General features: G+C 39.5%; 2 protein-coding genes across 12 annotated transcripts in view; both read left to right on the top strand.

Moving 5' to 3' along the window:
* TFDP2 (transcription factor Dp-2) overlaps nucleotides 1-27,003 on the top strand; it is a 202,415-nt gene that overhangs the window by 61,598 nt on the left and 113,814 nt on the right. The window lies entirely within an intron of this gene.
* Nucleotides 6,913-18,655, top strand: LOC126947474 (small nuclear ribonucleoprotein G-like). The gene has a single exon (XM_050778141.1). The coding sequence runs from the start codon at nucleotides 18,091-18,093 to the stop codon at nucleotides 18,319-18,321; it is 231 nt and encodes a 76-aa protein (XP_050634098.1). The 5' UTR covers nucleotides 6,913-18,090; the 3' UTR covers nucleotides 18,322-18,655.

Here is a 27,003-nt window from a genome sequence, read left to right as displayed (position 1 = left end):
AAAAGAAAAAAGAAAAAACAGAAACATAGCTGGACTGCTCCAGGGTTGGGATATATCCAGCCAGTACTACAGAAGGGAAAACACTGTAGATGTGAGACACATATAAAGAAAGATGGTTTTGTGGCAAGAAATGAGAACTGAGAGGGAGGCCACGTTCTTTCATTGATTCAGCAAATATTTACTGAATAGTACTTACTTACTATGCGCCAGGCATTTTTCTGGGTGCTAAGAATAAACAAGAAATAGAACAAAGTCCCTTCCCTCATGGAGCTTACATTCTGGTGAGGAAGATAGATTACAAACATATACACATAAAAGACTGGTTTTGTGAAAAAAATCTATATATCAGGGTATAGGACTGAGGATAAAATAGCAAGGAGATTCAGCTTTAGATGGGGTGGGTCAGAGAAGAATGCACTGAGGAAGTAACAATGTAGCAGAGGAGGTGACTACACAGTAGAGACCTAGATAATAAAGTTATTACTCATGATCTATGATGCTAATTAGACTGCGACTTAATAAATCAGTAAAGAAGTATGCGAAATAGGCTGGGTGCTGTGGCTCATGCCTATAATCCCGACACTTTGGGAGGCCAAGGTGGGTGGATTGCTTAAGCTCAGCAGTTCAAGACCAGCCTGGGCAACATGGCAAAACCCCACCTCTACAAAAATTACAAAAAAAATTAGCTGGTGTGGTAGCGTGTACCTGCAGTCCCAGCTTCTCTGGAGGCTGAGGCAGGAGGATCACTTGACCCTGGAAGGTGGAGGTTGCAGTGAATTGAGATCGTGCCACTAAACTCCAGCCTGGGTGACAGAGTGAGGCCCTGTCTCAAAAAAAAAAAAAAAAAAAAAAAAAAAGAAGTATGTGAAATAATAAGAAATGCAGTCATGTGCTGCATAATGATGTTTCAGTCAATAATGGATGGCTATCCAGTGGTGGTCCCATAAGATAATAGTGTGTTTTTACTGTACCTTTTCTATGTTTAGCTATGTTTAGGTACACAGATTCTTACCATGTGTTACAATTGCCTACAGTATTCAGTACAGTAACATGCTACACATTTAGGTTTGTGTAAAGTATACTTCATGATTTTTGTACAACAGTGAAATCACCTAACAAAGCATTTCTCAGAACTTATCCCCATTGCCAATTGACACATGACTGCATATATTAGGCTCTGCCCCCACTCTCTGGCACAGAACTCTTAAAACCCTTGTAATTTCCTGAATGATAGGGGTGCTAGGACAATCATTTGTCGTATCATTTGATCACTGCTCTGATTCCTGAGACAGAGTTCCTAATACCCTTGTAGATAGGAGTACTAGGAGAATCTTTTGTTGTAATATTTGGTCTTTGACCCCAGTTCCTGACACAGAACTCCTAAGACCTTTGTAATTTCCTGAGTGATAGGAGCATCTGATACAGAGCTCCTAAATCCCTCAGGATTTCCTGGTAATTAGGAGTGACTTTTGTACAAATGAGGTGACCCTTGGCAGGTTCCGGGATGGGGGCTAGTCACCAGAAAGATAAAGCCATGATTGTAAGCTTGAAGCTTTCAGCTCTACCCCCTATTCATTGGAGATGGGAGAGGGGCTGGAAATTGAGTTAATAATTAATCATACCTCTGCGATGAAGTGTCCATAAAAAAATCCCTGAACTGTAAGATTTGGAGAGTTTCCAGGTTGGTGCAGACACCCATGTGTCAGTAGGGTGGCACAACCCAACTCTGGGGACACAAGCTTCTGAGCTTGGAGCCCTTCCACACCTTGCCCTATGTATTTCTTCATCTGGCTGTTCATCTTGTTCATCTATGTCCTTTGTTATATCCTTTAAAAATTAACTGATAAACATAAGTAAAGTGTTTCCCTTTTGCTAGAGTTCTGTGAGCCACTCTAGCAAATTAATCGAACCTGAGAAGGGAGTTGGGGGAACCCCAATTTATAGCTGGTGGGTCAGAAGCAGAGGTTACAACCTGGTGCTTGCAACTGGTATGTGAAGTAGGGAACAATATTATGGCCCTGAGCCCTTAACCAGTGGGATCTGATGCGATCTCCTGGTAGTGTCAGAATTTCTTTCTTGCTAGTAGGGAGAAATCCCACATATTTTGGTGACCAGAGGCAAAGTGTTTTGTGTTAAATGGTGTACAAGAGTTGGAAAAACACTTTGGTTTTTTCCCTGTCTTTAATAAAGTGATACCGTCAGAAAGAGAACCCTAGAAGCGGAATGTAGACAAAACTAGAAGTGGAGGTGATCCTGAAGAGAGAGAGGCAGTAAGTTCTCGAAAGTTACCACCAAATCCAGGTGAAAAAGAACTAGGGCGGAAGATAGTGGCAGAAGAGAAGGGAAAGAAATGATAAGCATGAATAATATTTTAAAAGTAGATTTGGTGACTGAGGTTTGGTCACCTCAGTCAGAGGCAAGGTACTAATCAAGGTAGATTGCTGGGATCACAGTTCGATTGACTGAGTAGATAATGGGTAGAGATTTCCCATCCTTTCTGTTTGTTTTACCAGCAGAACCCTTTTCCCAAGTAAAATCTTACATAGAATCCAATATATCAGTTAGACAAAATGAGGCTAATGTGGGTGGAGGACCTGGAGCTCCCTGAGGTTATTAGCAATACTTCTAATGGGAAGTAGGACAAGAGGCGTTATTATATGCACATACCCTGAAGAGCTCTTTTTTAAGATTTAACTGTTTCCAGCTTCCCCTGTCCTTGCCCTCAGATATACAGTTGGCAGGGGAAATTTTTGTTACTTTTCCTCCTTAATAAAAGAGTAATAAATGCTCATTAAAAAATACAAAGAAAAATGAGAAAAATACAAAATCTAGTTCAAATACACAAGACTAAAACAATATATTTTATTATTTGTATGTGCAGCTTAAAAATAAGGTTATAATCATATTTATTTCTAATATTTTAAAGTTTTGATTAAAAATTTGTTAAATTTTTTGTGGGTACATAACAGATATGTATACATATATATTTATGGAGTACTTGAGTTATTTTGATATAGCCATACTTTATCAAATGTGTAATAATCACATCATGGTGCATGGAGTATCCATCCCCTCAAGCATTTGTCCTTTGTGGTTACAAACAATCCAGTTATACTCTTTTAGTTATTTATAAATGTATAATTAAATTATTGACCGGCTGGGTGCAATAGCACATGCCTGTCATCCCAGCACTTTGGGAAGCAGGCGGATCACTTGAGGTCAGGAGTCTGAGACCAGCCTGGCCAACATGGTGAAACCCTGTCTCTACTAAAAATATAAAAATTAGCCGGGTGTGGTGGCACATGCGTGTAATCCCAGCTACTTGGGAGGCTGAGGTGGGAGACTTGCTTGAACCTGAGAGGTAGAGGTTGCATTGAGCTGAGATCACACCACTGTACTCCAGCCTGGGTGACAGAGCGAGACTCTGTCTCAAAAAGAAAAAAAAAAGAAAACCAAATATGAAATATTATTTATTCTTTGTTTTTTTTTTTTTTTTGTACTCATTAATCACCCTCACTCCCCTGCCACCCCTGCCACACCACGTTTTCCAGCCTCTGATAACTATAGTTTATTTTCTGTCTCCACGTGTTCAATTGTTTTAGTTTTTAGCACCCACAAATAAGTAAGAACATATGAAGTTTATCTTTCTATGCCTCGCTTATTTCACTTAACGTAATGACCTCCAGTTCCTTCCATGTTGTGAATGACAGGATCTCTTTTTTTTTTAATGGCCGAATAGTACTCCATTGTTTACATGTACCACATTTTCTTTATCTATTTGTCTGTTGATGGACACTTAGGTTGTGTCTAAATTTTGGCTGTTGTGAATAGTGCTGCAACAAACATGGAAATACAGACGTCTCTTCAATATACTAATTTCATTTCTTTTGGGTATATACCTAGCAGTGGGATTGCTGGATCATGTGGTAGTTCAATTTTTAGTGTTTTGAGGAACTCCCAAACTGTTCTCCATGGTGTACTAACTTACATTCCCGCCAACAGCATACAAGGGTTCCCTTCTCTCCACATCCTCACCAACATTTGTTATTCCCTGTCTCTTGGTTAAAAGCCATTTTAGCTGGGGTGAGATGATATCTCATTGTAGTTTTAATTTGCATTTCTCTGATAATCAGTGATTTTGAGCACTTTTTGTATACCTGTTTGCCATTTATATGTCTTCCTTTGAGAAATGTCTATTCAGATCTTTTGCCCTTTTTTAAATTGAATTATTAACTCTTTTATATTCTGGTTATAAAACTCTTGTCAGATGGGTAGTTTGCAGATGTTTTCTCCCATTCTGTGGGTTGTTTCTCACTTTGTTGATTGTTTCCTTTGCTGTGCAGGAACTTTTTACTTGATATTTTTGCTTTGGTTGCCTGTGCTTGTGGGGTCCTGCTCAAGAAATTCTTGCGCAGACCAATGCCCTGGAGATTTTCCCCAAGGTTTTCTTGTAGTAGTTTCATAGATTGAGGTCTTAGATTTAAATATTTAATCCACTTTGATTTGATTTTTGTATGTGGTGAGAGATAGAGGTCTAGTTTCATTCTTTTGCATACGAATATCCAGTTTTCCCAGCACTGTTTATTGAAGAAACTGTCTGTTCTCCAATGTATGTTGTTGGCACCTTTGTGGAAAATGAGTTCACTCTAGGTGTATGGATTTGTTTCTAGGTTCTCTATTCTGTTCCATTGGCCTACGTGTCTGGTTTTTTTGCCAGTACCATGCCATTTTGTTTACTCTGTAGTGTAATTTGAAGTCAGGTAATGTAATTCCTACAGTTCTGTTCATTTTGCTCAGGATAGCTTTGGCTATTCTGGGTCTGTTGTGGCTCTATATAAATTTTAGGATTGTTTTTTCTATTTCTGTGAAGAATGTCATTGGTATTTTGATAGGATTGCATTGAATCTATAGATTGCCTTGGGTACTGTGGACATTTTAACAATATTGATTCTTCTAATCCATGAACATGGAATATCTTTCCATTTTTTGTGTCCTCTTTGATTTCTTTCATCAGTATTTTATAGTTTTTATTGTGGAGATCTTTCATTTCTTTGACTAATTCCTAGGTATTTAATTTTATTTGTAGCTACTATAAATGGGATTACTTTAAATTACTTTTTCAGGTTCTTCACTGTTGCCATGATTTTTGTATGTTGATTTATGTCCTGCAACTTTACTGAATTTGCTTAGCAGTTCTAATAGTTTTTTGGTGGAGTCTAGATTTTTCCAAATATAATATATTATCTGCAAACACGGATAATTTGACTTCTTCCTTTCCAATTTGAATGGCCCTTTATTTTTATCTCTTGTCTGAATGCATAGCTAGAACTTACAGTACTATATTGAATAACAGTGTTGAAAGTAGGCTTCCTTGTTGTGTTCCATATCTTATAGGAAAGGCTTTCAGTTTTTCCCTACCCTGTATTTTACTAGCTGAGGGTCTGTCATGTATGCCTTTTATTATGTTCAGGTATGTTCCTTCTGTACCCAGTTTTTTGAGGGATTGTATCATGAAGGGATGTTGAATTTTATCAAGTGCTTTTTCAGCATCAGTTGAAATGATTGTGTTGTTTTTGTCTTTCATTTCATTGATATGATATATTACGTTGATTGATTTGCATTCATTGAGCCATCTTGCATCTCTGGGATACATCCCACTTGGTCATGATCAATGATCTTTTTAATGTGTTGTTGACTATGGTTTGGTAGTATTTTGTTGAGGATTTTTGCATCAGTGTATGTCAGGGATATTTGCCTGTAGTTTTCTTTTTTTGATGTTTCTTTGTCTGGTTTTGGTATCTGGGTGATTTACAAGCCTTGTAGAATGAATTTGGAAGTATTCCTCTCTCCTCTATTTCAGTGGTCCCCAACCTTTTTGGCCCCAGGGACTGGTTTTATGGAATACAGTTTTTCCATGAACTGGGGTGGAGGGTGGTATGGTTTCAGAATGATTCAGTATTACATTTGTTGTGCACCTTATTTCTAATATTATTACATTGTGATATATAATGAAATAATTATACAGCTCACCATAATGTAGAATCAGTGGGAGCCCTGAGCTTGTTTTCCTGCAATTAGACAGTCCCATCTTGGGGTCAGTGACAGATCATCAGGCATTAGACTCTCACAAGGAGCACACAACCGGGATCCCTCACATGCACAGTTCACAACAGGGTTTGCACTCCTGTGAGACTCTAATGTTGCGGCTAATCTGACGGAGATGGAGGTCAGGTGGTAATGCAAGCAATGGGGAGCAGCTGTAAATACAAACGAAGCTTCTTTCACTTGCCTGCCACTCACCTCCTGTGGTGCAGCCTGGTTTCTAACAGGCCATGGACCAGTACCAGTCTGTGGCCCAGGGTTGTGGGACCCCTGCTGTATTTTTTGGAATAGTTTGAATAGGATTGATATCAGTTCTTCTTTAAATATTTGGTAAGATTTAGCAGTGAAGCTATCAGGTGCTGGGCTTTTCTTTACTGAAAGCCTTTTTATTACTGCTTCAATCTTGTTACTTGTTATTGGTCTGTTCAGGTTTTGGATTACTTTATGGTTCAGTGTTGGTAGGTTGTATGTGTCTGTTAATTTATCCATTTTTTTTTTTTTTTTTTTTTTTTTTTTTTTTTTTGAGACGGAGTCTCGCTGTGTCTCCCAGGCTGGAGTGCAGTGGCGTGATCTCGGCTCACTGCAAGCTCCGCCTCCCGGGTTCACGCCATTCTCCCGCCTCAGCCTCCCAAGTAGCTGAGACTACAGGCGCCCGCCACCACGCCTGGCTAGTTTTTTGTATTTTTAGTAGAGACGGGGTTTCACCATGTTAGCCAGGATAGTCTCGATCTCCTGACCTTGTGATCCACCCGCCTCAGCCTCCCAAAGTGCTGGGATTACAGGCTTGAGCCACCGCGCCCGGCCTATCCATTTCTTCTAGGCTTTCCAATTTATTGGCATATCATAGCCATGTTGCTTCTAGTAGCCACTAATGAATGTCTGTGGTATAAGTTTTAATGTCTCCTTTTTCGTCTCCAATTTTATTTACTTGGGTCTTCTCTCTTTTTTTCTTAGTCTGACTAAAGGTTTGTCAATATTATCTTTCAGAAAACCAACTTTTTGTTTCACTGATCTTTTGCATTGTTTCCTGTGTTTCAATTTGGTGTATTTCTGCTCTGATTCTTATTCTTTCTTTTCTTCTACAAATTTTAGGTTTGATTTGCTCTTGCTTTTCTAGCTCTTTAAGATGCAGCATTAGGTTATCTATTTGAAGTTTTTTCACTCTTTTGAGGTAGTCACTTATACCACAAACTTCCCTCTTAGTGCTGCTTTCACTATATCCCATAGGTTTTGGTGTGTTACGTTTCTTTTATCATTTGTTTCAAGTAAATTTTACATTTCTTTCTAATTTCTTTTTTGACCCTCTGGTCAATTGGTAGCATATTGTTCAGTTTCCATATGTTTGTACAGTTTCTAGAATTCCTCTTGTTATTGATGTCTAGTTTTATTCCATTGTGGTCAGAGAAGATGTTTCATACTATTTCAAATTTTTTGAATGTTTTAAGACTTGTTTTGTTACCTAACATGGTTTACTCTTGAGAATGATCCATGTGCTGAAGAAAAGAATGTGTATTGTACAGCCATTGGATGAAATGTTTTGTAAATATCTTATTAGGTCCAACTGGTCTATAGCAAAAATTAAGTGTAGTGTTTCCTTGTGGATTTTCTGTTTGGAAGATCTGTTCATTGCTGAAAGTGGGGTGTTGAAGTCTCCAGCTATTATTATATTGGGGGTTTGTCTGTTTAGCGCTAATATTCGCTTTATATATCTGGGTGCTCCAGTGTTGGTGCATATATGTTTACAATTGTTATATCCTCTTGCTCACTTGACCCCTTTATCATTATGTAATGACCTTGTTTCTTTATAGTTTTTGTCTTGAAATCTGTTTTATCTGATACAAATACAGCTACATCTGCTCTTTTTTTGGTTTCCATTGTCTATATGTTTTTCCATCTCTCTATATATCTGCATGTGTCTTTATTGTGTTTCTTGTATGCAACAAGTTGTTGGATCTTGTTTTTTATCCATTCAGCCACTCTACGTCTTTTGATTGGAGAGTTTAGTCCATTTTCGTTCGATGTTATTGTTTATAAGTATGGGCTTACCCCGCCATTTTGTTGTATTCTGGTTGTTTTGTGATGTTCTCTTCCTTTCTTCTTTCCTTCCTTCCTTCCTTCCTTCCTTCCTTCCTTCCTTCCTTTTAGTTAAGGTGATTTTTCTTTGGTGGTATGATTTAATTTCTTGCTTTTTATTTTTTGTGTATCCATTGTATGTTGTTTGAGGTTACTGTGAGGCTTGCAAATAATATAACCCATTATTTTTTAAACAGATGACAACTGGCTAGGTGTGGTGGCTCATGCCTGTGTTCCCAGCACTTTGGAAGGCTGAGGCAGGCAGATCACTTGAGGTCAGGAGTTCGAGACCAGCCTGGCCAACATGGCAAAACCCCATCTCTACTAAAAATACAAGAATTAGCCAGGCATGGTGGTGTGCATCTGTAATCCCATCTGTAATCCCAGCTACTTGGGAGGTTGAGGCATGAGAATCACTTGAACCTGGGTGACGGAGGTTGCAGTGAGCTGAGATCATGCCACTGCACTCCAGCCTGGGTGACAGAGCAAGACTCCATCTCAAAAAAAAAAAAAGTAAATGAGTTTTGTACCTTCAGATGATTTCTTATGGCTCATTAACATCCTTTTCTTTTAGATTGAAGGACTTTCTTTAGAATTTCTTGTAGAACATGTCTGGTGTTGATGAAATCTCTTCGCTTTTTGTTGTCTGGGAAAGTTTTTATTTCTCCTTCATGTGTGAAGGATGTTTTTGCTCGATATACTGTTCTGGGGCAAAAGGTTTTTTCCTTCAGCACTTTAAATATATCACCCACTCTCTCCCTGGACTGTAAAGTTTCCACTGAAAAGTCTGCTGCTGGTGCTTTGGAGCTCCATTGTATGTTGTTTGTTTCTTTTCTCTGGGGCTTTTAGGATTCTTTCTTTATCTTTGACTTTCAGGCATTTTATTAAATGCCTTGAGGTAGTCTTTGGGTTAAGTCAGCTTGGTGTTCTGTAACCTTCTTGTACTTGAATGTTAATATCTCTCTCTAGGTTTGGGAATTTTGCTGATATTATCTCTTTGAATAAACTTTTTACTCTATCTTTTTCTCTGCCGCCACCTTAAGTTATTAAGGCCAGTAACTTTTAGATTTGCTTTTTTGGAGGCTGTTTTCTAGATCTTGTAGGTGTGCTTCATACGTTTTTATTCTTTTTTCTTTTGTCTCCTCTGATTGTATGTTTTTTGTTTTTGAGATGGAGTCTTGCCCTGTCGCACAGGCTGGAGTGCAGTGAAGCAATCTCGGCTCACTGAAACCTCTGCCTCCCGGGTTCAAGCCATTATCCTGCCTCAGCCTCCTGAGTAGCTGGGATTACAGGTGCCCATCACCATGCCCAGCTAATTTTTGTATTTTTAGTAGAGACAGGGCTTCACCATGTTGGCCAGGCTGGGACTGTGTATTTTCAAATAGCCTGTCTTCAAGCTCACTAATTCTTTCTTCTGCTTGATCAATTCTGCCATTAGAAGACTCATGCGTTTTTCAGTATGTCAGTTGCATTTTTCAACTCTAGAAATTTTGTTTGATTCTTTTTAGTTGTTTCAATCCTTGTTAAATTTATCTGATAGAATTCTGAATTCCTTCTCTGTGTTATCTTGAATTGCTTTGAGTTGCCTCAAAACAGCAATTTTGAATTCTCTGTCTGAAAGGTCACATACCTCTTTCCCTCTGGGATTGGTTACTGGTGTCTTACTTAGTTGATTTGTTGAGGTCTTGTTTTCCTGGATGGTCTTGATGCTTGTGGATGTTCATTGATGTATGAACATTGACAAGTTATATATTTATTGTAGTCTTTGGTGTCTGGGCTTGTTTGTACCTGTGCTTCTTGGGAAGGCTTTCTAGGTATTCTAAGGGACTTGGGTGTTGTGATTCAAGTGTTTAGTCATGGCAGCTGTATCTGCATTAGGAGGTACCTTAAACCCAGTAATGCTGTGGTTCTTGCAGACTTGTAGAGGTGCCATCTTCGTAGTCTTGGATAAGAACTAGGAGAATTTTCTGGTTTGCCAGGCAGAAACTCTGATTATCTTTCCTTACTTTTTCCCAAACAGAGTGTCTGTGTCTGTGCTGAGCTGCCTGGAGGTGGGGGGGGGTGTTACATAAGTATCCCTGTGGCCACCACCACTGGGACTGCACTGGTTCAGACCTGAAGCCAGCACAATACTGGGTCTTGCTCAAGGCCCTGGGGCTCTACAATCAGCAGGTGATGAAGCCAGCTAGGTTTGTGTTCTTCCCTTCAGGGCAGCGAGTTCTTCTGGGCCCCATGCGGGTTGAGAGATGCCATCTGGGAGGCAGGGCCTAGAGTCGGAAACCTTAGAAATCTACTTGGATCTCTATTCTGCTATGGCTGAGCTGGCACCCAGACCACAAGACAAAGTCCTTTCCACTCTTCTCTCCCCTTTCCACAGGCAGAGGAGTCTTTCCTCTGGCCACCACCACAGGTCCATGGAAAGTACTGAGAGGCTACTGATAGGGTTTACTTAAGGCCCAAGGGCTCTTCAGTCAGCTTGTGGTGAATGCTGCCAGGCCTGGGACTCACCCTTAAGGTTGATGGGCTCCTCTCTCATCCAGAGCAGGTCCAGAAATGCTGTCGAAGAGCCCAGGCTTGGAATCAGGGACCCTAAGAACCCACTTGGTGCTCTACCTCAACTGGTGGCTTAGCTGGTACCTAAGCTGTGAGACGAAGTCCCCTTTGTTTCTCCCTCTGCTTTTCTCAAACAGAAGGAGTTTCTCATATGACCCAGCTTGGAGTGTTCTGGGTCATACGTGAAGCCAGCATGTCTCAGAGTCTCACCCAAGGCCCAGGAAGTATATACTGCCTGGCTACTACTACTGATTATTCAGGGCCCAAGAGCTCTTCAGTCAGCAGGTGATGAATCCTGCCAGGAATGGGTCCTTCCCTTCAAGGCAGTAGGTTCCCTTCTGGCCCATGGTGTGTCTAGAAGTGTCTTCTGGGAGCTAGGGCTTAGAATGGGCTCGTGATTCTGCCAGGTGCCCTATTCTACTGTGGCTGAGCTGGTATCCTAATTGCAATACAAAGTCCTCTTTACTCTTCCTTCTCCGCTCCTCAAGCAGAAGGAAGCAGTGTCTTTGGAGGTTGGAACTGTGCAGCCTGATGTTGGGATAGGGGTGGCGCAAGCACTCCCTTAGCCACCCCTGTTGATGTCTCACTAGTTTGTGTGCCCCCGATGTCCACTGGCTCTGAGCCCAGCACAGCACTAGGACTTGCTGAGGAGTTGCAGTCCTTTTGGCCTAGACTGCCTTTGACGTTTGTTTAGGACCCCAGAGCTCTGCCTGTGGTGGCAAAGCTTGCCAAAACTCAAGTTCTGACTACTGGAATGGACGATTCCTTCTGTCCAGAGCTGTTCTGTATGTTTCCTCTGTGGCTATCAGCTGAGTTCTGCCCAGTGTTAACAGCACTGAGTTCCAATGCAGAGTCCCACAGTCACCGAGCTCTCCCTCCCCCAGGGGCATAGATTCTGTCTTTCTGCCATATGGCTGCTGCCAGGGAATTGGGGGAGGGGTGGAGTTGGTCGTTCAAGACTCTCTTTCCCACCCTCTTTGGTGCCTCTTTCAGCAATATGAAGTTAAAACCAGGTATTATGATCGCTCCCTATGTTTGGTTCTTACGAAGGTGCTTTTTTGTGTAGATAGTTGTTAAGTTTGGTGTTCCTGTACATGGAGGGACCATGGGTAGAGGCTTCTATTTGGCCATCTTGCTCCATTCCCCAGCTAATATTTTCAAGTTTGAGAAACATTTTGTGACAACTGAAAAAAACTGCACACAAAACTACTTGTTAAGTCATAATCTTAGAATGTTGATTGAGGAACATATTGTTAAGCTAATATTACTTCATTAACACTTCAAAATGAATTTGTGTTTTACTAGTCACAACCTCATCTATATATATGAGGTTTGCAATAAATCTAAGATTCAAGATTGAAACCATGATCACATTATTTCTATGTTTCATTTTTTTCATCTTGCCTTAAACTTGAAACATTTCTTCCATTTTATTTATAGCTGTATCAAAATATTTTAATAGTCATATGCTATTCAATTAAGTGACTATATTACAATTTACATATCCATTCCCCCACTGTCAGACACTTAGATCGTCTCCATCTTATTTCTGATAAATGGTACCACAGCAAATATCTTTCTGAATTACTTTCTGGTTCTGCTTCTGGTATGGGTATTTAGCTTCTATTGGACCAAACCTGTTGCAGATAACAACTAGAAATTCTAGATAAAACTTTATTTATTTATTTATTTATTTATTTTGAGACAGAGTCTCTGTTGCCCAGGATGGAGTACAGTGGCGTGATCTCAGCTCACTGCAACTTCTGTCTCCTGGGTTCAAGTGATTCTCCCGCCTCAGCCTCCCAAGTAGCTGGGATTACAGGTGCACCACCATGCCCAACTAATTTTTGTATTTTTAGTAGAGACAGTGTTTCACCATGTTGATCAGGCTGGTCTCAAACTCCTGACCTCAGGTGATCCGCCCACCTTGGCCTCCCAAAATGCTGGGATTACAGGCGTGAGCCACCACGCCCGGGAAAACCTTTTTTCTTTTTCTTTTTCTTTTTTTTTGGAGGCAGGTTCTGGCTCTGTTGCCTAGGCTGGAGTGCAGTGACATGATCACGTCTCACTGCAACTTTGACCTCCTGAGCTCAAGCAATCCTTTCATTTCAACCTCCTGAGTAGCTGGGACTACAGACTGCAGATATGCACCACCACATCGGCTAATTTTTTTTTTTTTTTTTTTTTTTTGTAGAGACAGGGTTTTGCCACATTGCCCAGGCTTGTCTCGAACTCCTGGGCTCAAGAGATCCTCCTGCCTTGGCATCCCAAAGTTTTGGGATTACGGTCATGAGACACCATGCCTGGCCTGGATACAATATATTTTTTTAAACTATCTCAAAGCAGTAGAGAGGGACTAACGGAGTTGTACTTGTTTAGCCAGGTGAGTTTACCATTTTTTATAGGTTTTAGTCAGAGGACAGGCACTAGTGTATGCAGGATACTGAACTTTCGCAGAAGAAACAAAATCTTATTGACTGGAAGAATTTGATGGCAGAGATGGAGGTAAACATGATTGCTCAAAAAAGAGGGGAGAAATTAGGTTGTTTTGTTTTTTTGTTGTTGAGTTTGAGGAGTTCTTTATATACTCTGGATATTAACCTCTTTTCAGATACATCATTTGCAAATATTTTCTTCTCTTCAGTAGGTTGTATTATCACTTCTTTATAGTATCCTTTGATGCACAAAAGTCCTTAAGTTTGATGAATTACAATTAATTCATTTTTTCTTTTGTTGACTGTGCTTTTGGTATCTGTCGTATTCATAAAATCATTGCCAAATCTGATGTCATGAAGATCCTTCTAAGAGTTTTATAGTTTTAGCTCTTCAGTTTAGGTCTTTGGTCCATTATGAGTTGATTTTTTTAATGGTGTAACGTGAGAGTCCAACATTATTTTGCATGTATATATCTAGTTTTTCCAGTAGTGTTAGTTGAAAAGACTGTCCTTTCCTTATTAAACGGTCTTGGTACCCTTGTTGAAAATCAGTGGATTGTATTTGTGATGGTTTATTTTTGACTTTTTAACTTCATTAATTCATTCATTTTTATTTTATTTTATTTTATTTTTTTGAGACCAAGTCTCACTCTTGCCCACGCTGGAACGCAGTAGCGCGATCTTGGCTCACTGCAACCTCAGCCTCCCAGGTTCAAGCGATTCTCATGCCTCAGCCTCCCGAGTAGCGGGGATTACAGGCACCCGCTACTATGCCTGGCTAATTTTTGTATTTTTAATAGAGTCTGGGTTTCACCATGTTGCTCAGGCTGGTCTCAAACTTCTGGCCTCAGGTGATCCACCTGCCTCGGCCTCCCAAAGTGCTGGGATTATAGGCGTGAGCCACCGTACCTGGCCTATTTTTTTAATTTATGTGTTTAGAGATGGGTTCCTGCTCTGTTGCCCAGGTTGGTCTCGTACTTCCAGCCTCAAGCAATCCTCCTGCCTTGATCTCCCAAAGTGTTGGGATTGCAGGTGTGAGCCACTGCACCCAGCATATTTCTGAGTTCTTTTTTTGTGTGTGTGAGATAGAATCTCACTCTGTTGCCCAGGCTGGAGTGCAGTGGTATAATCTCAACTCACTTCACCCTCCACCTCCTAGGTTCAAGTGATTCTCCTGCCTCAGCCTCCTGAGTAGATGGGATTACAGGCATGTGCCACCATGCTTGGCTAGTTTTTGTATTTTTAGTAGAGACAGGGTTTTACCACGTTGGCCAGTCTGGTCTCAAACTCCTGACCTCAGTTGATCCACCCGCCCTCAGACTCCCAAAGTGCTGGGATTACAGGCGTGAACCACTGCACCTGGCCTATTTCTGATTTCTTGATTTTATTCCATCAGCCTATGTCTGGCCATATGTCTGTACCATAATGTTTTTATTACTGTAGTTTTGGTAAGTTTCAAAATTGGGAAATGTGAGTTTTCCAACTTTATTCTTTTTCAAGATTGTTTTGCTATTTAGGGCTCCTGGCAATTCCATATGAGTTTGAGGATCAGCTTTTCTATTTCTCTGAAAAAAGACACAGCATTTTAATGGAGATTGCATTGAATCTCTAGATTGCTTTGGTTTTATTGATCTTAATGTTGTTTTCCTATTCACATTCAAATGGAACATTTATCTAGTCTTTATTTAATTCACCATTTCATTTGTGGTGATGATAATGTTCTGGAATTAAATAGAGGTGATGGTTTTATGATTTTGTAAATATACTAAAACCTACTTTCAAAGGTGAATTGTTTGAAAGTGAATTATACCTTGATTTAACAAGGCAAAAGCAAAAACACTTTCTTCAACTTGATGTCTACTTCCAGCTGTGATTTGTTCTCCCTCTTATAATCAGACTTTTTGGAAGAGCGCATACGCTTTCAGTGCCATTGTTACCTCTCATTGACTCCTGTCCAATATAATCCGGATTTTGTTTCCATTCATCCTATGAAACTGCCCTTAGTCTTTGTGTTTTTTTTTTTTTTTTTTGGGTGGGTGGTTGTTTGTTTGTTTGTTTGTTTTTAAGCATTTAACACAGTTGATGTCTTTTGTTTTTCTTAATAACCTTTTCATTTTAGAACAGCTATAGGCTTACAGAATAATTTCAAAGATAGTACAGAGTTACTTTATACCCTTCACTCAGTTTCCCCTACTATCGGTAGCGTACAAGACTCAGACTGGGCAATATGGTGAGACCCTGCCTCTACAAAAACATTTTTAAAAATTAACTGGGCGTGGTGGCACATACCTGTACTCCTGGGCTACTCAGGAGGCTGAGGCGGGAGGCTCACTTGAGCCCAGGAGTTTGAGGCTACAGGAGCTATGATTTTGCCTCTGCACTCCAGCCTGGGTGACATTTTCATCACAGCATATTAAGGCACATACTATCAACATGACTTATCACCGTTGATGTGAACCTTGATCAGCTGACTGATGTCGCTTTTGTCAGGTTTCTCCACAGTAAAGTTAGTCTTTACCCCTCTCCTTTTCTGCATCATAGGCTTTGGAAGGAAGTCACTGTGTGGAGCACACACTTGAGGAGCAGGGAGTTACGCTCTCCCTCCTTGAGAGGAGTTTCTACATAAATTAAATTAGCATTTACACCAATTAGGACTCTTTGGTGCTCTAGATTTGTCCCTTCTCCTCTATTTATTCAATTATTTATTTAGATTAGTATGGACTCATGGATATTTAGTTTATACTGTGGGTTATAATCCAATATTTTATTTTCTTGCTCACATTTCCAGATACGGCCATTGGTAGCTCTTTCTGTTGGTTTCCGTGTCTCTTGGACAAGTCCTAATCATTGTGTTTGTTTTTGATACTTCCTTATTTGTTGGCACTGCAAGATGCCCTAGACTCATCTTGTGTATTTCCTGCCCAGTCCTCAGATCAGTCATTTTTCCAGAGTATGGATTCCTTGTCCTGGAGAATGTTATTAGAAACCAATATCTCAGTGCTAAATGAGCTCATTGCTACTGGAGTGGTGCCTTTCTTTTTGAATCACTGTTTTATCCTTTTTGTCTGTGATACATTTTCTTAGTCTTTCATAGAAGGTAGTACAGTGTAGTAGTTAAGAACAAGAGCACTGGAGGACTAAAATGTAATCTTGATTCCATTTCTTACACCCAACCAAATGTGTGATCTTGAGCAAGGTGATCTTTCTAAACTACAATGTCCACATCTGTAATGATACATATTATAATAGTAGATTGCTCATAGAATGTATTAGGATTCAATGAGCAACTGCACATAAAGTTCTTAGTTCAGTGCCTAGCACATAGTAAGCATTCATTCTGTGCTTACTTCTTTTTCTCCTGTTTATAATATTTTCACCTTCCTTTTTGGCTGTTCCCTGACAGTCTACTGTATTAGATTTCCTTTGTCTTCTAAATGCTTAGTATTCCATGGTCGTCTTAGGTTTTCTTCTCACCTTGTGTATTCTCCCCAGGCGATTTCACCTATTGTTATAGCTTTAGTTGTCATCTGTTTTGTATATGTATGATTCCCTATACCTGTGGCCCAAATATTTGTCTTAAGATTTTGTATATCTGACAGCCTGTTGGACACCTTCATTTGAATAACTTTAATGCACCTCAGACTCAGTCTGTCCAGAATTAAAGTAATTTTTTTACCCTCCCAAAATCTGCTGTCCCCCTTTTCCTGATCTGGTTGATTGATAGTACCACCCGCCCTTTATCCCAGCCGGAAACAGAGGTATTATCTTTAATTCCTTTCTCTTTCTCTCTACTCGTGGTCAAATCCCTTACAAGGCTTGTTGATTCCACCTAACTCTCTCAGCCTTCCTTACCCATTTTCTCTGCCTTCTCTGCTGCTGTAGTAGGTCAGACCTACTATAAACCATTTCCTGGATTACTGCAGCTGATTTTCTGTTTCATTCTCTGTAATGTAGCTGCATACTTTTTCTCAAACACAGATCTGCACACATCTTTTCATGTTATAAAACATTTTAATAGTTCCTTATTGCCCTCAAGATAAAGTCCAAACTCCAATTTAAATGATCCTTTATGGCCGGGTGCAGTGGCTCACGCCTGTATTCCCTGCACTTTGGGAGACCAATGCAGGTGGCTCAGTTGAGGTCAGGAGTTCGAGACCAGCCTGGCCATCACAGTGAAACCCCATCTCTACTAAAAATATAAATAATTAGCTGGGCGTGGTGGTGTGCACCTGTAATCCCAGGTACTAGGGGGGCTGAGGCAGGAGAATTGCTTGAACCCAGGAGGCAGAGCTTGCAGTAAGCCAAGATCCAGCCACTACACTCAGCCTGGGTGACAGAGCAGGACTCCATCCCCCCCCCCAAAAAAAAATTACTTTAAGATAATGGTTCTTGTTTTCATCTTTACTCGTATCCCAGCCACCTATCCTTCTGCCACATTGAACTGCTTTTAGTTCCCTGTTCTCTCTTCTCTGTCCCATTTAGCCTTTCTATATGCTCCTCTCTGGGCCTGGAATTTTATGCTTCCTTGACACCATCTTTCACGCCACTCCTGCTATGTTTATACATATCACCTAGCTAATTCCTGTTCATCCCTTACATCTAAGCTTAGGTCTTATTTCCACTGGCCCATAAGCCTCTCGAACAAAAATATTTAAAACTCCTAAATGGAAAGAAGATTAAAAATAATGGAAATGGCCAATGATATATCAGGAGCAAGAACATAATATTGATATTAAATAAAAGAAAACATACTTCAAACCTCAAGTCATTAAAGGAATAAAGAGGAATATTATATAATGGTGAAAGAAATAATCAAGGGCTAACGAGGTCAATGACGCCAAATGCAAGACGCCGGGCCTACCGCGGGAGCCTGAGGGAAGCCACGCATTCCGTTCCAAGGCATCTGTGAGCCCGCGGACTATACGCCATGAGCAAAGCTCACTCTCCCGAGTTGAAAAAATTTATGGACAAGAAGTTATCATTGAAATTAAATGGTCGCAGACATGTCCAAGGAATATTGCAGGGATTTGATCCCTTTATGAACCTTGTGATAGATGAATGTGTGGAGATGGCGATTAGTGGGCAACAGAACAATATCGGAATGGTGGTAATAGGAGGAAATAATATCATCATGTTAGAAGCCTTGGAACGAGTATAAATAATGGCTGTTCAGCAGAGAAACCCATGTCCTGTCTCCATAGGGCCTGTTTTACTATGATGTAAAAATTAGGTCGGCCGGGCGCGGTGGCTCAAGCCTGTAATCCCAGCACTTTGGGAGGCCTAGACGGGCGGATCACGAGGTCAGGAGATCAAGACCATCCTGGCTAACCCGGTGAAACCCCGTCTGTACTAGAAAATACAAAAAACTAGCTGGGCGAGGGGGCGGGCACCTGTAGTCCCAGCTACTCGGGAGGCTGAGGCAGGAGAAGGGTGTGAACCCGGAAGGCGGAGCTTGCAGTGAGCTGAGATCCGGCCACTGCACTCCAGCCCGCGCGACAGAGCGAGACTCCACCTCAAAAAAAAAAAAAAAAAAAAAGAGACTGGGGCCGAGATGGGCAGATTACTTGAGGCCAGGAGTTTGAGACCAGCCTGACCAACATGGCGAAACCCCATCTCTACTAAAAATACAAAAAATTAGCTGGGCGTGGTGGCACATGCCTGTAGTCCCAGCTGAGGCAGGAGAATCGCTTGAACCCAGGAGGCAGAGGTTGCAGTGAGTTGAGATAGCACCATTGCACTTCCAGCATGGGTAACGAGCGAAACTCCATCTAAAAAAAAAGAAAAAATGTTTGACAAAAACACTTTTGTCAAGGGCGTAAGGTAACATGCTTTCCTATACTACTGCTGGGAACATAAATTAGTACAACCTTTATGAGAGGGAATTTACAATATTTATTAATTTAATATTAACATGTCTTACAACTTAGTAGTCTCAATTCTAGGAATTTATTTTATTGCTAGCTCACAAATTTAGGAAATAAAAGTTAATCTTTACAGTATAATATGTAATAGTAAAGTATTGGAAACAATGTAAATCCATCAGTAGGAGCTAGTTAAATAAATTGTGTTCAGTACATATAATGGAATGCTATGCAGATGTAAAATTGGGAATGAGAAAGCCTACGTACAAATATAGAATGATCTAGAAGACACATTGAATTAACAAAAGAAGCTGGGCACGGTGGCTCATGCTTGTAATCCCAGCACTTTCGGAGGCCAAGGCGGGTGGATCACGAGGTCAGGAGTTTGAGACCAGCCCGGCCAACATGGTGAAACCTCGTCTCTACTAAAAATACAAAAGTTAGCTGGGCATGGTGGTTTGCGCCTGTAATCCCAGCTAGTCAGGAGACTGAGTTAGGAGAATCGCTTGAACCCAGGAGGCGGAGGTTGCAGTGAGCCAACATTGTGCCACTACACTTTAGCCTGGGCGACAGAGCAAGACTCCATCTCAAACAAAAAAAGAAGAAGAAAAGAAAAGTACAAAACGGTGATCTGGGTATATAACTATTTGTTTAAAGAAGTGAGGAACAGGCCTGGCGTCGTGGCTCACACCGATAATCCTAGCACTTTGGTAGGCTGAGGCGGGCAGATCCCTTGAGTCCAGGAATTTGAGACCAGCCTGGGCAACATAGTGAAACCCTGTCTCTATGATAAATTAGCTGGAGGTGGTAGTGTGTACCTGTAGTCCCAGCTACTCAGGAGGCTGAGGTGGTAGGATTGCTTGAGCCCAGGAGGTAGAGGTTGCAGTGAGCTGAGATTGTGCCACTGCACTCCAGCCAGCCTGGGTGACAGAGTGAGACCCTTTCTATAAAAAAAAAAAAAGAGAGAGAGAGAAATAATGACACAGCATACAAACTTGAAAACATATAATGTCTCTTGTAATACACAGAAACTGTTGACATTGGTTATCTGGTAGTGGAGAAATAGTGCCTTTCACAGAGGAGAAATTTTTAATTTTAATGAAGTCCAACATGAATTTTTCTTTCATGGATCATGCTTTTGCTGTTGTATCTAAAATGTAATTGCCAAAACCAAGCTCATATAGATTTTCTTTTTTATTGTCTTCTAGGAGTTTTATAATTTTGTATTTTATGTTTTAAGTCTAGAATCCATTTTGGATTTTTATGACAGGTATGAAGAATCTGTGTCTAGATTCATTTCTTTACATGTAGATACCAGTTCATTTGGCCTCATTTATTGAAAAGACTCTCTTTTCTCCATTAAATTGCCTTTGCCCATTTTGTTAGAGATTAGTTGACCATATTTTTATGGTTCTGTTTCAGGGCTGTTTATCGTGTTCTGTTGATCTATTTTGCTGTTCTTTTGCCAGTGCCACACTATCTTGATTACTGTGGCTTTATAGTTATAGTCTTTTTTTTTCTTTTCTTTTCTTTTTTTTTTTTTTTTGAGCTAGAGTCTTATTCTGTCTCTCAAGATGGAGTGCAGTGGCACAATTACAGCTTGCTGCTGCCTTGACCTCCTGGGCTCAGGTAATCTCCCTACCTCAGCTTCCCAAGTACCTGGGACTACAGGCATGTGCCACCATGCCCAGTTAATTTTTTAATTTTTTGGTAGAGACAGGGTCTCACGTTGCCTAGGCTGGTCTTGAACGTCTAGGCTCAAGCTGTCTTCCTGCCTCGGTCTCCCAAAGTGCTGAGATTACAGGCATGAGCCACCATGCCCGACCTATAGTCAGTCTTAAAGTTGGATAACGTTAGTCTTCCAGCTTTTCTTTACTATTGTGTTGACTGTTCTGAGTCTTTTACCTTGTCATATAAATTTTAGAGTCAGTTTTTTGATAACTACAAAGTAACTTGCAGGATTTTTATTGAGATTGCAATGAATCTGTATATCAAGTTGAGAATAACTGAAATCTTAATAATATTGATTCTTCCTATTCATGAGCATGGGGTAGCTCTACATTAATTAGATCTTCTTTGATTTCTTTTATCAGAGTTTTATAGTTTTCCCCCAGAGATATTATATTTATGTGTATATATATGTGTATATATATGTGTGTGTATATGTGTATATGTATATATGTGTATACATGTGTGTATATATACACATATGTGTATATATATATTTGTGTATATATATTTATTGGATTTATACCTAAGTATTTCATTTTTGGTGCTAATGTAAATGGTCTTGTGTTTTTAATTTCAAATATTATTTGTTCATTGCTGGTGTATAAGAAGGCAATTAATTGTATGTTAAACTTTATAGTAACCTTGCCATAATTGCTTATCAGTTGCAGGAGAGTTTTTGATTATAAGTGGTATTTTAATTTTCAATTTCCAGTTCTTCTTTGCTAACATATAGAGATATAATTGCCTTCTAATTTCACTGGTTAGGACTTTCAGCACAAGATTTGTTAGAAATGGTGGCAGCAGAAATCCTTGCCTTGTTCCCCATATTAGGAGGAAAATGTTAAGTCTTTTATTTTTAGGTATTATTTTAGCTGTAGATTTTTTTTATAGCTACCCTTTATCAGGTTGAGTAAGTTTTCCTTCTATTCTTGGTTTTCTGGGAGTTTTATACATGAGTGGTTTTTGGATCTTGTTAAATGCTTTTTGTGCCCCTGTTGCAATGATTACACGGTGGAGTATTTTTAGCTTGTTAATATGGTATGTTATTGCATTGATTGATTTTTATATGTCAGATCAGCCTTGGATTTCCTAGATAAACCTCAGTTACGAGAGAAGTACACAAATCCTCCATTTGGAGAGTATTGGTGATTAGATCCTGTTTTGTATTATTTTTAATCCTTTATAATCTTAGAGATGATTCTGGGGATCCCTGGGTCACAGTAAGGAACCAGCTGAAGATGATCCCAGCAGATAGATGATCCCCAACTTAACGATGGTTTGACAAAATTTTTTGACTTTATGATGGTGCAAAAGTGATACACATTCAGTAGAAACCATACTTTCAAGTACCCATACCACTATTCTGTTTTTCACTTTCAATTCAGCATTCAATAAATTACATGAGCTATTCAACATATTATCAAATAGGCTTTGTGGTAGATGACTTTGCCTAATTGTAGGCTAATGTAAGTATTCTGAGCACCTTAAGGTAGGCTGAGCTGAGCTCTAATGTTTGATAGATTAGGTGTGTTAAATGAATTTTCAACTTACAATATTTTAATCTTACAGTGGGTTTATCAGGATGTAACCGCATCATACATACCTTCATAGCATCTATACATACATTTATAGTGGCACCAATTGTTTCAGGTTTTATAACATTTTTGAACAAATCTTCACAGCCTGGGAACAGGAATAAAAGAAGCATATTGTGGGGAAATCATTAGGTAGCAGAAGGAATTCAGAGTTCTACTGAAAGAGTTGCTGGAATGGCTCTCTGTAGGGACCATAATAATGCATTTCTGCTGAGATGCAAATGTGAGAACTGTGCTTTTCTTGATGAGAGTAAGATAAAGTTAAAAGAGAGTTGGAAAGGTAAAAGAGTAGAGAATTGGTATTAGAAATTACTTTGGTGTTCAAATTCTTAAAAATTCAGTAGCTTATATGTTTTACAAGTTTCATGTTTACTTAAGCTGCTAAATTTTACCCACATTACTTTTTTGGATTTTACTTCACAAATTTAAGCCCCAAAATATCTAGTAAACCTCTGTTTTATTTTGTATTACTTTGAGTAATAGGTATAAGCAACATTTGGTTGCTATTTCAATAAAAATTCTTTGGCAGGTGTCTGAATCCCAGTGCTTTGGGAGGCTGAGACAGGCAGATCACTGAGGTCAGAAGTTCAAGACCAGCCTGGCCATCATGACGAAACCCCATCTTTACTAAAAAATACAAAAATTAGCCAGGTATGGAGGTGTGCACCGATAGTCCCAGCTACTCAGGAGGCTGAGGTGGGAGCATCGCTTGAACCTGGGAGGCAGAGGTTGCAGTGAGCCGAAATTGTGCCACTGTACTCCATCCTAGGCGACAGAGTAAGACGCTGTCTCAAACACACACACACACACACACACACACACACACACACACACACAATGAATGGCTCTAGCTTTCCTCTTTGAGTCTGGGTTTGGTTTCAGGATAACTAAAATTACACACCTGTAATTCCAGCACTTCGGGAGGCCGAGGCGGGTAGATCACTGGAGCTCAGAACTTTGAGACCAGCCTGGGCAACATAAAACCCCATTTCTACAAAAAGTACAAAAATTAACCAGGCATGGTAGCCTGGGCTTGTGCAGTGCCAGCTCCTTTTTCCTTGGGTGACTGAACTGGGATGATTGCTTGAGCCTGGGAGGCAGAGGTTGCAGTGAACTGAGAACACACCATTGCACTCTAGCCTGTGTGACGGAGTGAGACTCTTGTCTCAAAAAAAACAAAAAAAATCTTAATGATCTGAAAATAGAATTCCATTCTGCAAATAATTTTATTTATTGACCAGTTCATCCCAGTGGGTTGCTTTACCTGAAAAACCTTTGCCATCTGATCCTTTTTCTTGTTTGTATTTTTCCTGTTTATCTTCAGATACCTTTTATTTAAATTAATAGTGGTTAGTTTGTTACCATATTAAATAATTAGATACTAGAATTCAATAAGAACTACCTTTTAAAAATGAAAATAAAGTAAAATATTAAAGTGTTTTAAAGAGACTAAGGTTACCACATCTTTTATCTTCCTGTTAACTACTTTTGCAACATACATTGTTGTGATTAGGTAGAATTATATAACTTTGCTCTGTTTCTTTGATTGCGTTTTGGAAACTCTTACTATCCCATTTTTCAGTGACATTGTTTTACATTGGATAACATCCAGTGACATCCTGTATATTCTTTACATCCTATAGTGAGTCCATTTGGGACCCATTTACATATGAAAAGCAGCGTGACTGACATTGCAGACATGTAAATCACAAATCTAAAGGAAGTAGAGGAGAAGATGAAAACATTATTTATCAATAAGGTCCTCAGTCTCCCAAATGAACAAAGTAGGAACTTGAGTAATACTTTGAAAAAAGTGATTCATCTTTTTTCTACTCCCTGATTAATAAAGGTGATATTTTCCTAGCATGCTTGGAAGTTGGGAATACTGTAAGTCAGTAGTTCTCATATTTTATCAAGCATGAGAGTCACCTAGAGGGCATGTTATAAAGATTACCAGGCATCACCTCCAGAGTTCTGATACAGTAGGTCTGGGGTGGGACCTGAAAATTGGTATTGCTAACAAGTTCTTGGGAGAAGCTGATGTTTACTAGCACTGGACCATACTTTAAACACTACTGATAGCCGGGCATGGTCATCTCATCATGGGAGGCCGAGGTCGATAGATCACTTGAGCCCAGGAGTTCGAGACCAGCCTGGCCAACATGGTGAAACCCATGTCTATAAAAATAGAAAAATTACCCAAATGTGGTGGCATGTGCCTGTAGTCCCAGCTACTTGGGTAGCTGAGGCACAAGAATCATTTGAACCCAGGAGGCAAAGGTTGCAGTGACCCGAGATTGCACCACTGTACTCCAGCGTGGGTGACAGAGTAAGACTCTGTTTCAAAACAAGGAAAAAAAAAAACCAACGAACAAACAAAAAAATCTACTAGTACATGGTAGGGTATATGAAAGTGGGGATTGAGCAACAAGTAGGATCAGCCTGATTTTCCTGCCTAAGGTTTTCATTCAATTCAGAAATTTTCATTCAATTCAGAATTTTTTTTTTTAGTACCTGTTGTGTGTCTAATACTACGATGTCATCAAGCTTTACATGTCTTAGACTTTTCGACAGTGGATCTTTTGCTTTATTGAGAGGCTTCACCAACTAAGGAGCACTGTCTAAAATAAAAGACTAGTAAAGAAAGAAATAAAAGTTATCCATTTGGTTGCTTTTTCAACCCTCTGTTTTTATGCTAAGCAATATTTTAGCCTTTACCAATTTTAATGTGCAAACATTATTTCTGGCAGTTCCACCTCTAGGTAGCTGTCCTAAGGAAATAACTTTCAACGTGTAATTAATGTAGACAGACAGAGATGTTTATTATAAAGAGCAGAAAAGTAGCTCCTACATTGAAGTCTGTGGTTTTGCAATTACTAAATAAATTGTGTATGTATGTATATGATAGCTAATTTTGTAGCTGTAAAGTTTTGCTTATGAAGAGAAGCATTTTAAAGTTAAAAATGCTTGATATACAAGAATTATTTTATGTAAGCATATTTTAATAAAATTTAACAGCTCAGATTTAAGTAAAATTGTATTTTAGGTTCTTAACTATGTGAGATTTATTTATAGAGAAAAATGAGGAAATATAACAAATTACTTTTTACAAAATATCTTTAGAATGTGAGATTATGATTGACTGTTACTATACATTCTCTTCGGTATTTGTAACATATCTATAACTGAATATTACTTTTATAATTAAAATATTCATGTTTTACATTTACCTATTATTTCAAGTTTTATTTACACACATTTATTAGTGTGCAGCTCAGTGAAGTTTTACAAGCCAGCACTCATATCTAGAAGCAGAATATAACCAGCACCCTAGAAGCATGCTTTGTGCTCTATTTCAAGGATAACTGCTATCATGACTTCTAAAAGCACAGATTATTTTCTCCTGTTTTTGTACTTTATATAAATGTAATCATACAGTATTTATTCTTTTGTGACTGGCTTCTCTTGCTTAAGAAAATGTTGTGAGATCATGCTTAGTAATTGTAGTTCATCCTTTCTCATTGCTATGTAATATTCTATTGTGTGAATAAACCATTATTCATTCACTTTAATGTTATTGGGCATTTGGGTAGGTAATTTTAACTTTGGGAATATTATGATTAGTTATGTCATAAATATTTTAGTCCATGCCCTTTGGTGAACACATGTGCATATTTCTACAGGGCATACACCTAGGATTGGAATTGTTTGGTTGGGGTTCAGTTTTAGTAGGTACTCCCAGATGATTTTTCTCAAAGTAGTTACACCAGCTCACACTCCCACTGGCAACAGGTGAGGATTTCTGTTGCTCCACATCCTTGCCAATACCTAACGTGTATTATTAGTCAGGGTTCTCCAAAGAATCAGAACCGCTGCCTCTCCTATTGGTTTTATATTTTTATATGTGACTATATATACCCACACACATACACACACACATACACATATATGTAGCTGACCCTTGAACAACGCAGTGGTTTGGGGCACTGACCTCCCTGTGCAGTCAAAAATCTGTGTATAATTTTTCATTCTCCCCAAAATTAACTACTAATAGCTCACTGTTGGCCGAAAGCCTTACCGATAACATAAACAGTTAAGTAACCCATATTTTGTATGTTATAGATTGTGTACTATATTCTTACATAAAGTAAGCCAGAAAAAGTAAAATGTTATTAAGAAAATCTTAAGGAAGAGAAAATATGTGTACCATTCATTAAGTGTAAGTGGTTTGTCATAAAAGTCTTTATCCTTGTCATGTTATGAAGAGTAGGAAGAGGAGGGATGGATTTTGCTGTCTCAGGGGTGGCAGAGGCAGAAGAAAATCTGTGTGTAAGTGGACCTGCACAGTTTGAACCTGTTATTCAAGAATCAGCTATGTGTGTCTGTGAGTGCGTGTGTGTGTGTGTGTGTGTGTGTAGAGAGAGAGAGAAATTGATTATAGGGATTGGCTCATACAGTTATGTAGGTCAAGAAGTCCTGTGACCTGCTGTCTGCAAGCTGTAGAACCAGGAAAGCTGGTGATGTCATTCAGTCTGAGTCTGAAAGCTGAGAATCACAGGAGCCAGTGGCACAAGTCCCAGCTCAAGTCTGAAGGTCCGAGAACTAGAGGGGCTGATGGTACAAGTCCCAATTCTAAGCCAGAGGCCTCAGAAC

Source organism: Macaca thibetana, chromosome 2 (assembly GCF_024542745.1).
Source record: "Macaca thibetana thibetana isolate TM-01 chromosome 2, ASM2454274v1, whole genome shotgun sequence".
NCBI classification, from domain to species: domain Eukaryota; kingdom Metazoa; phylum Chordata; class Mammalia; order Primates; family Cercopithecidae; genus Macaca; species Macaca thibetana.
This window is presented reverse-complemented; position numbering and strand designations above follow the sequence as displayed.

Excerpts from the sequence above, each read along its gene's own strand:
- LOC126947474 (XM_050778141.1), top strand. The coding sequence starts at position 18,091 with ATGAGCAAAGCTCACTCTCCCGAGTTGAAAAAATTTATGGACAAGAAG.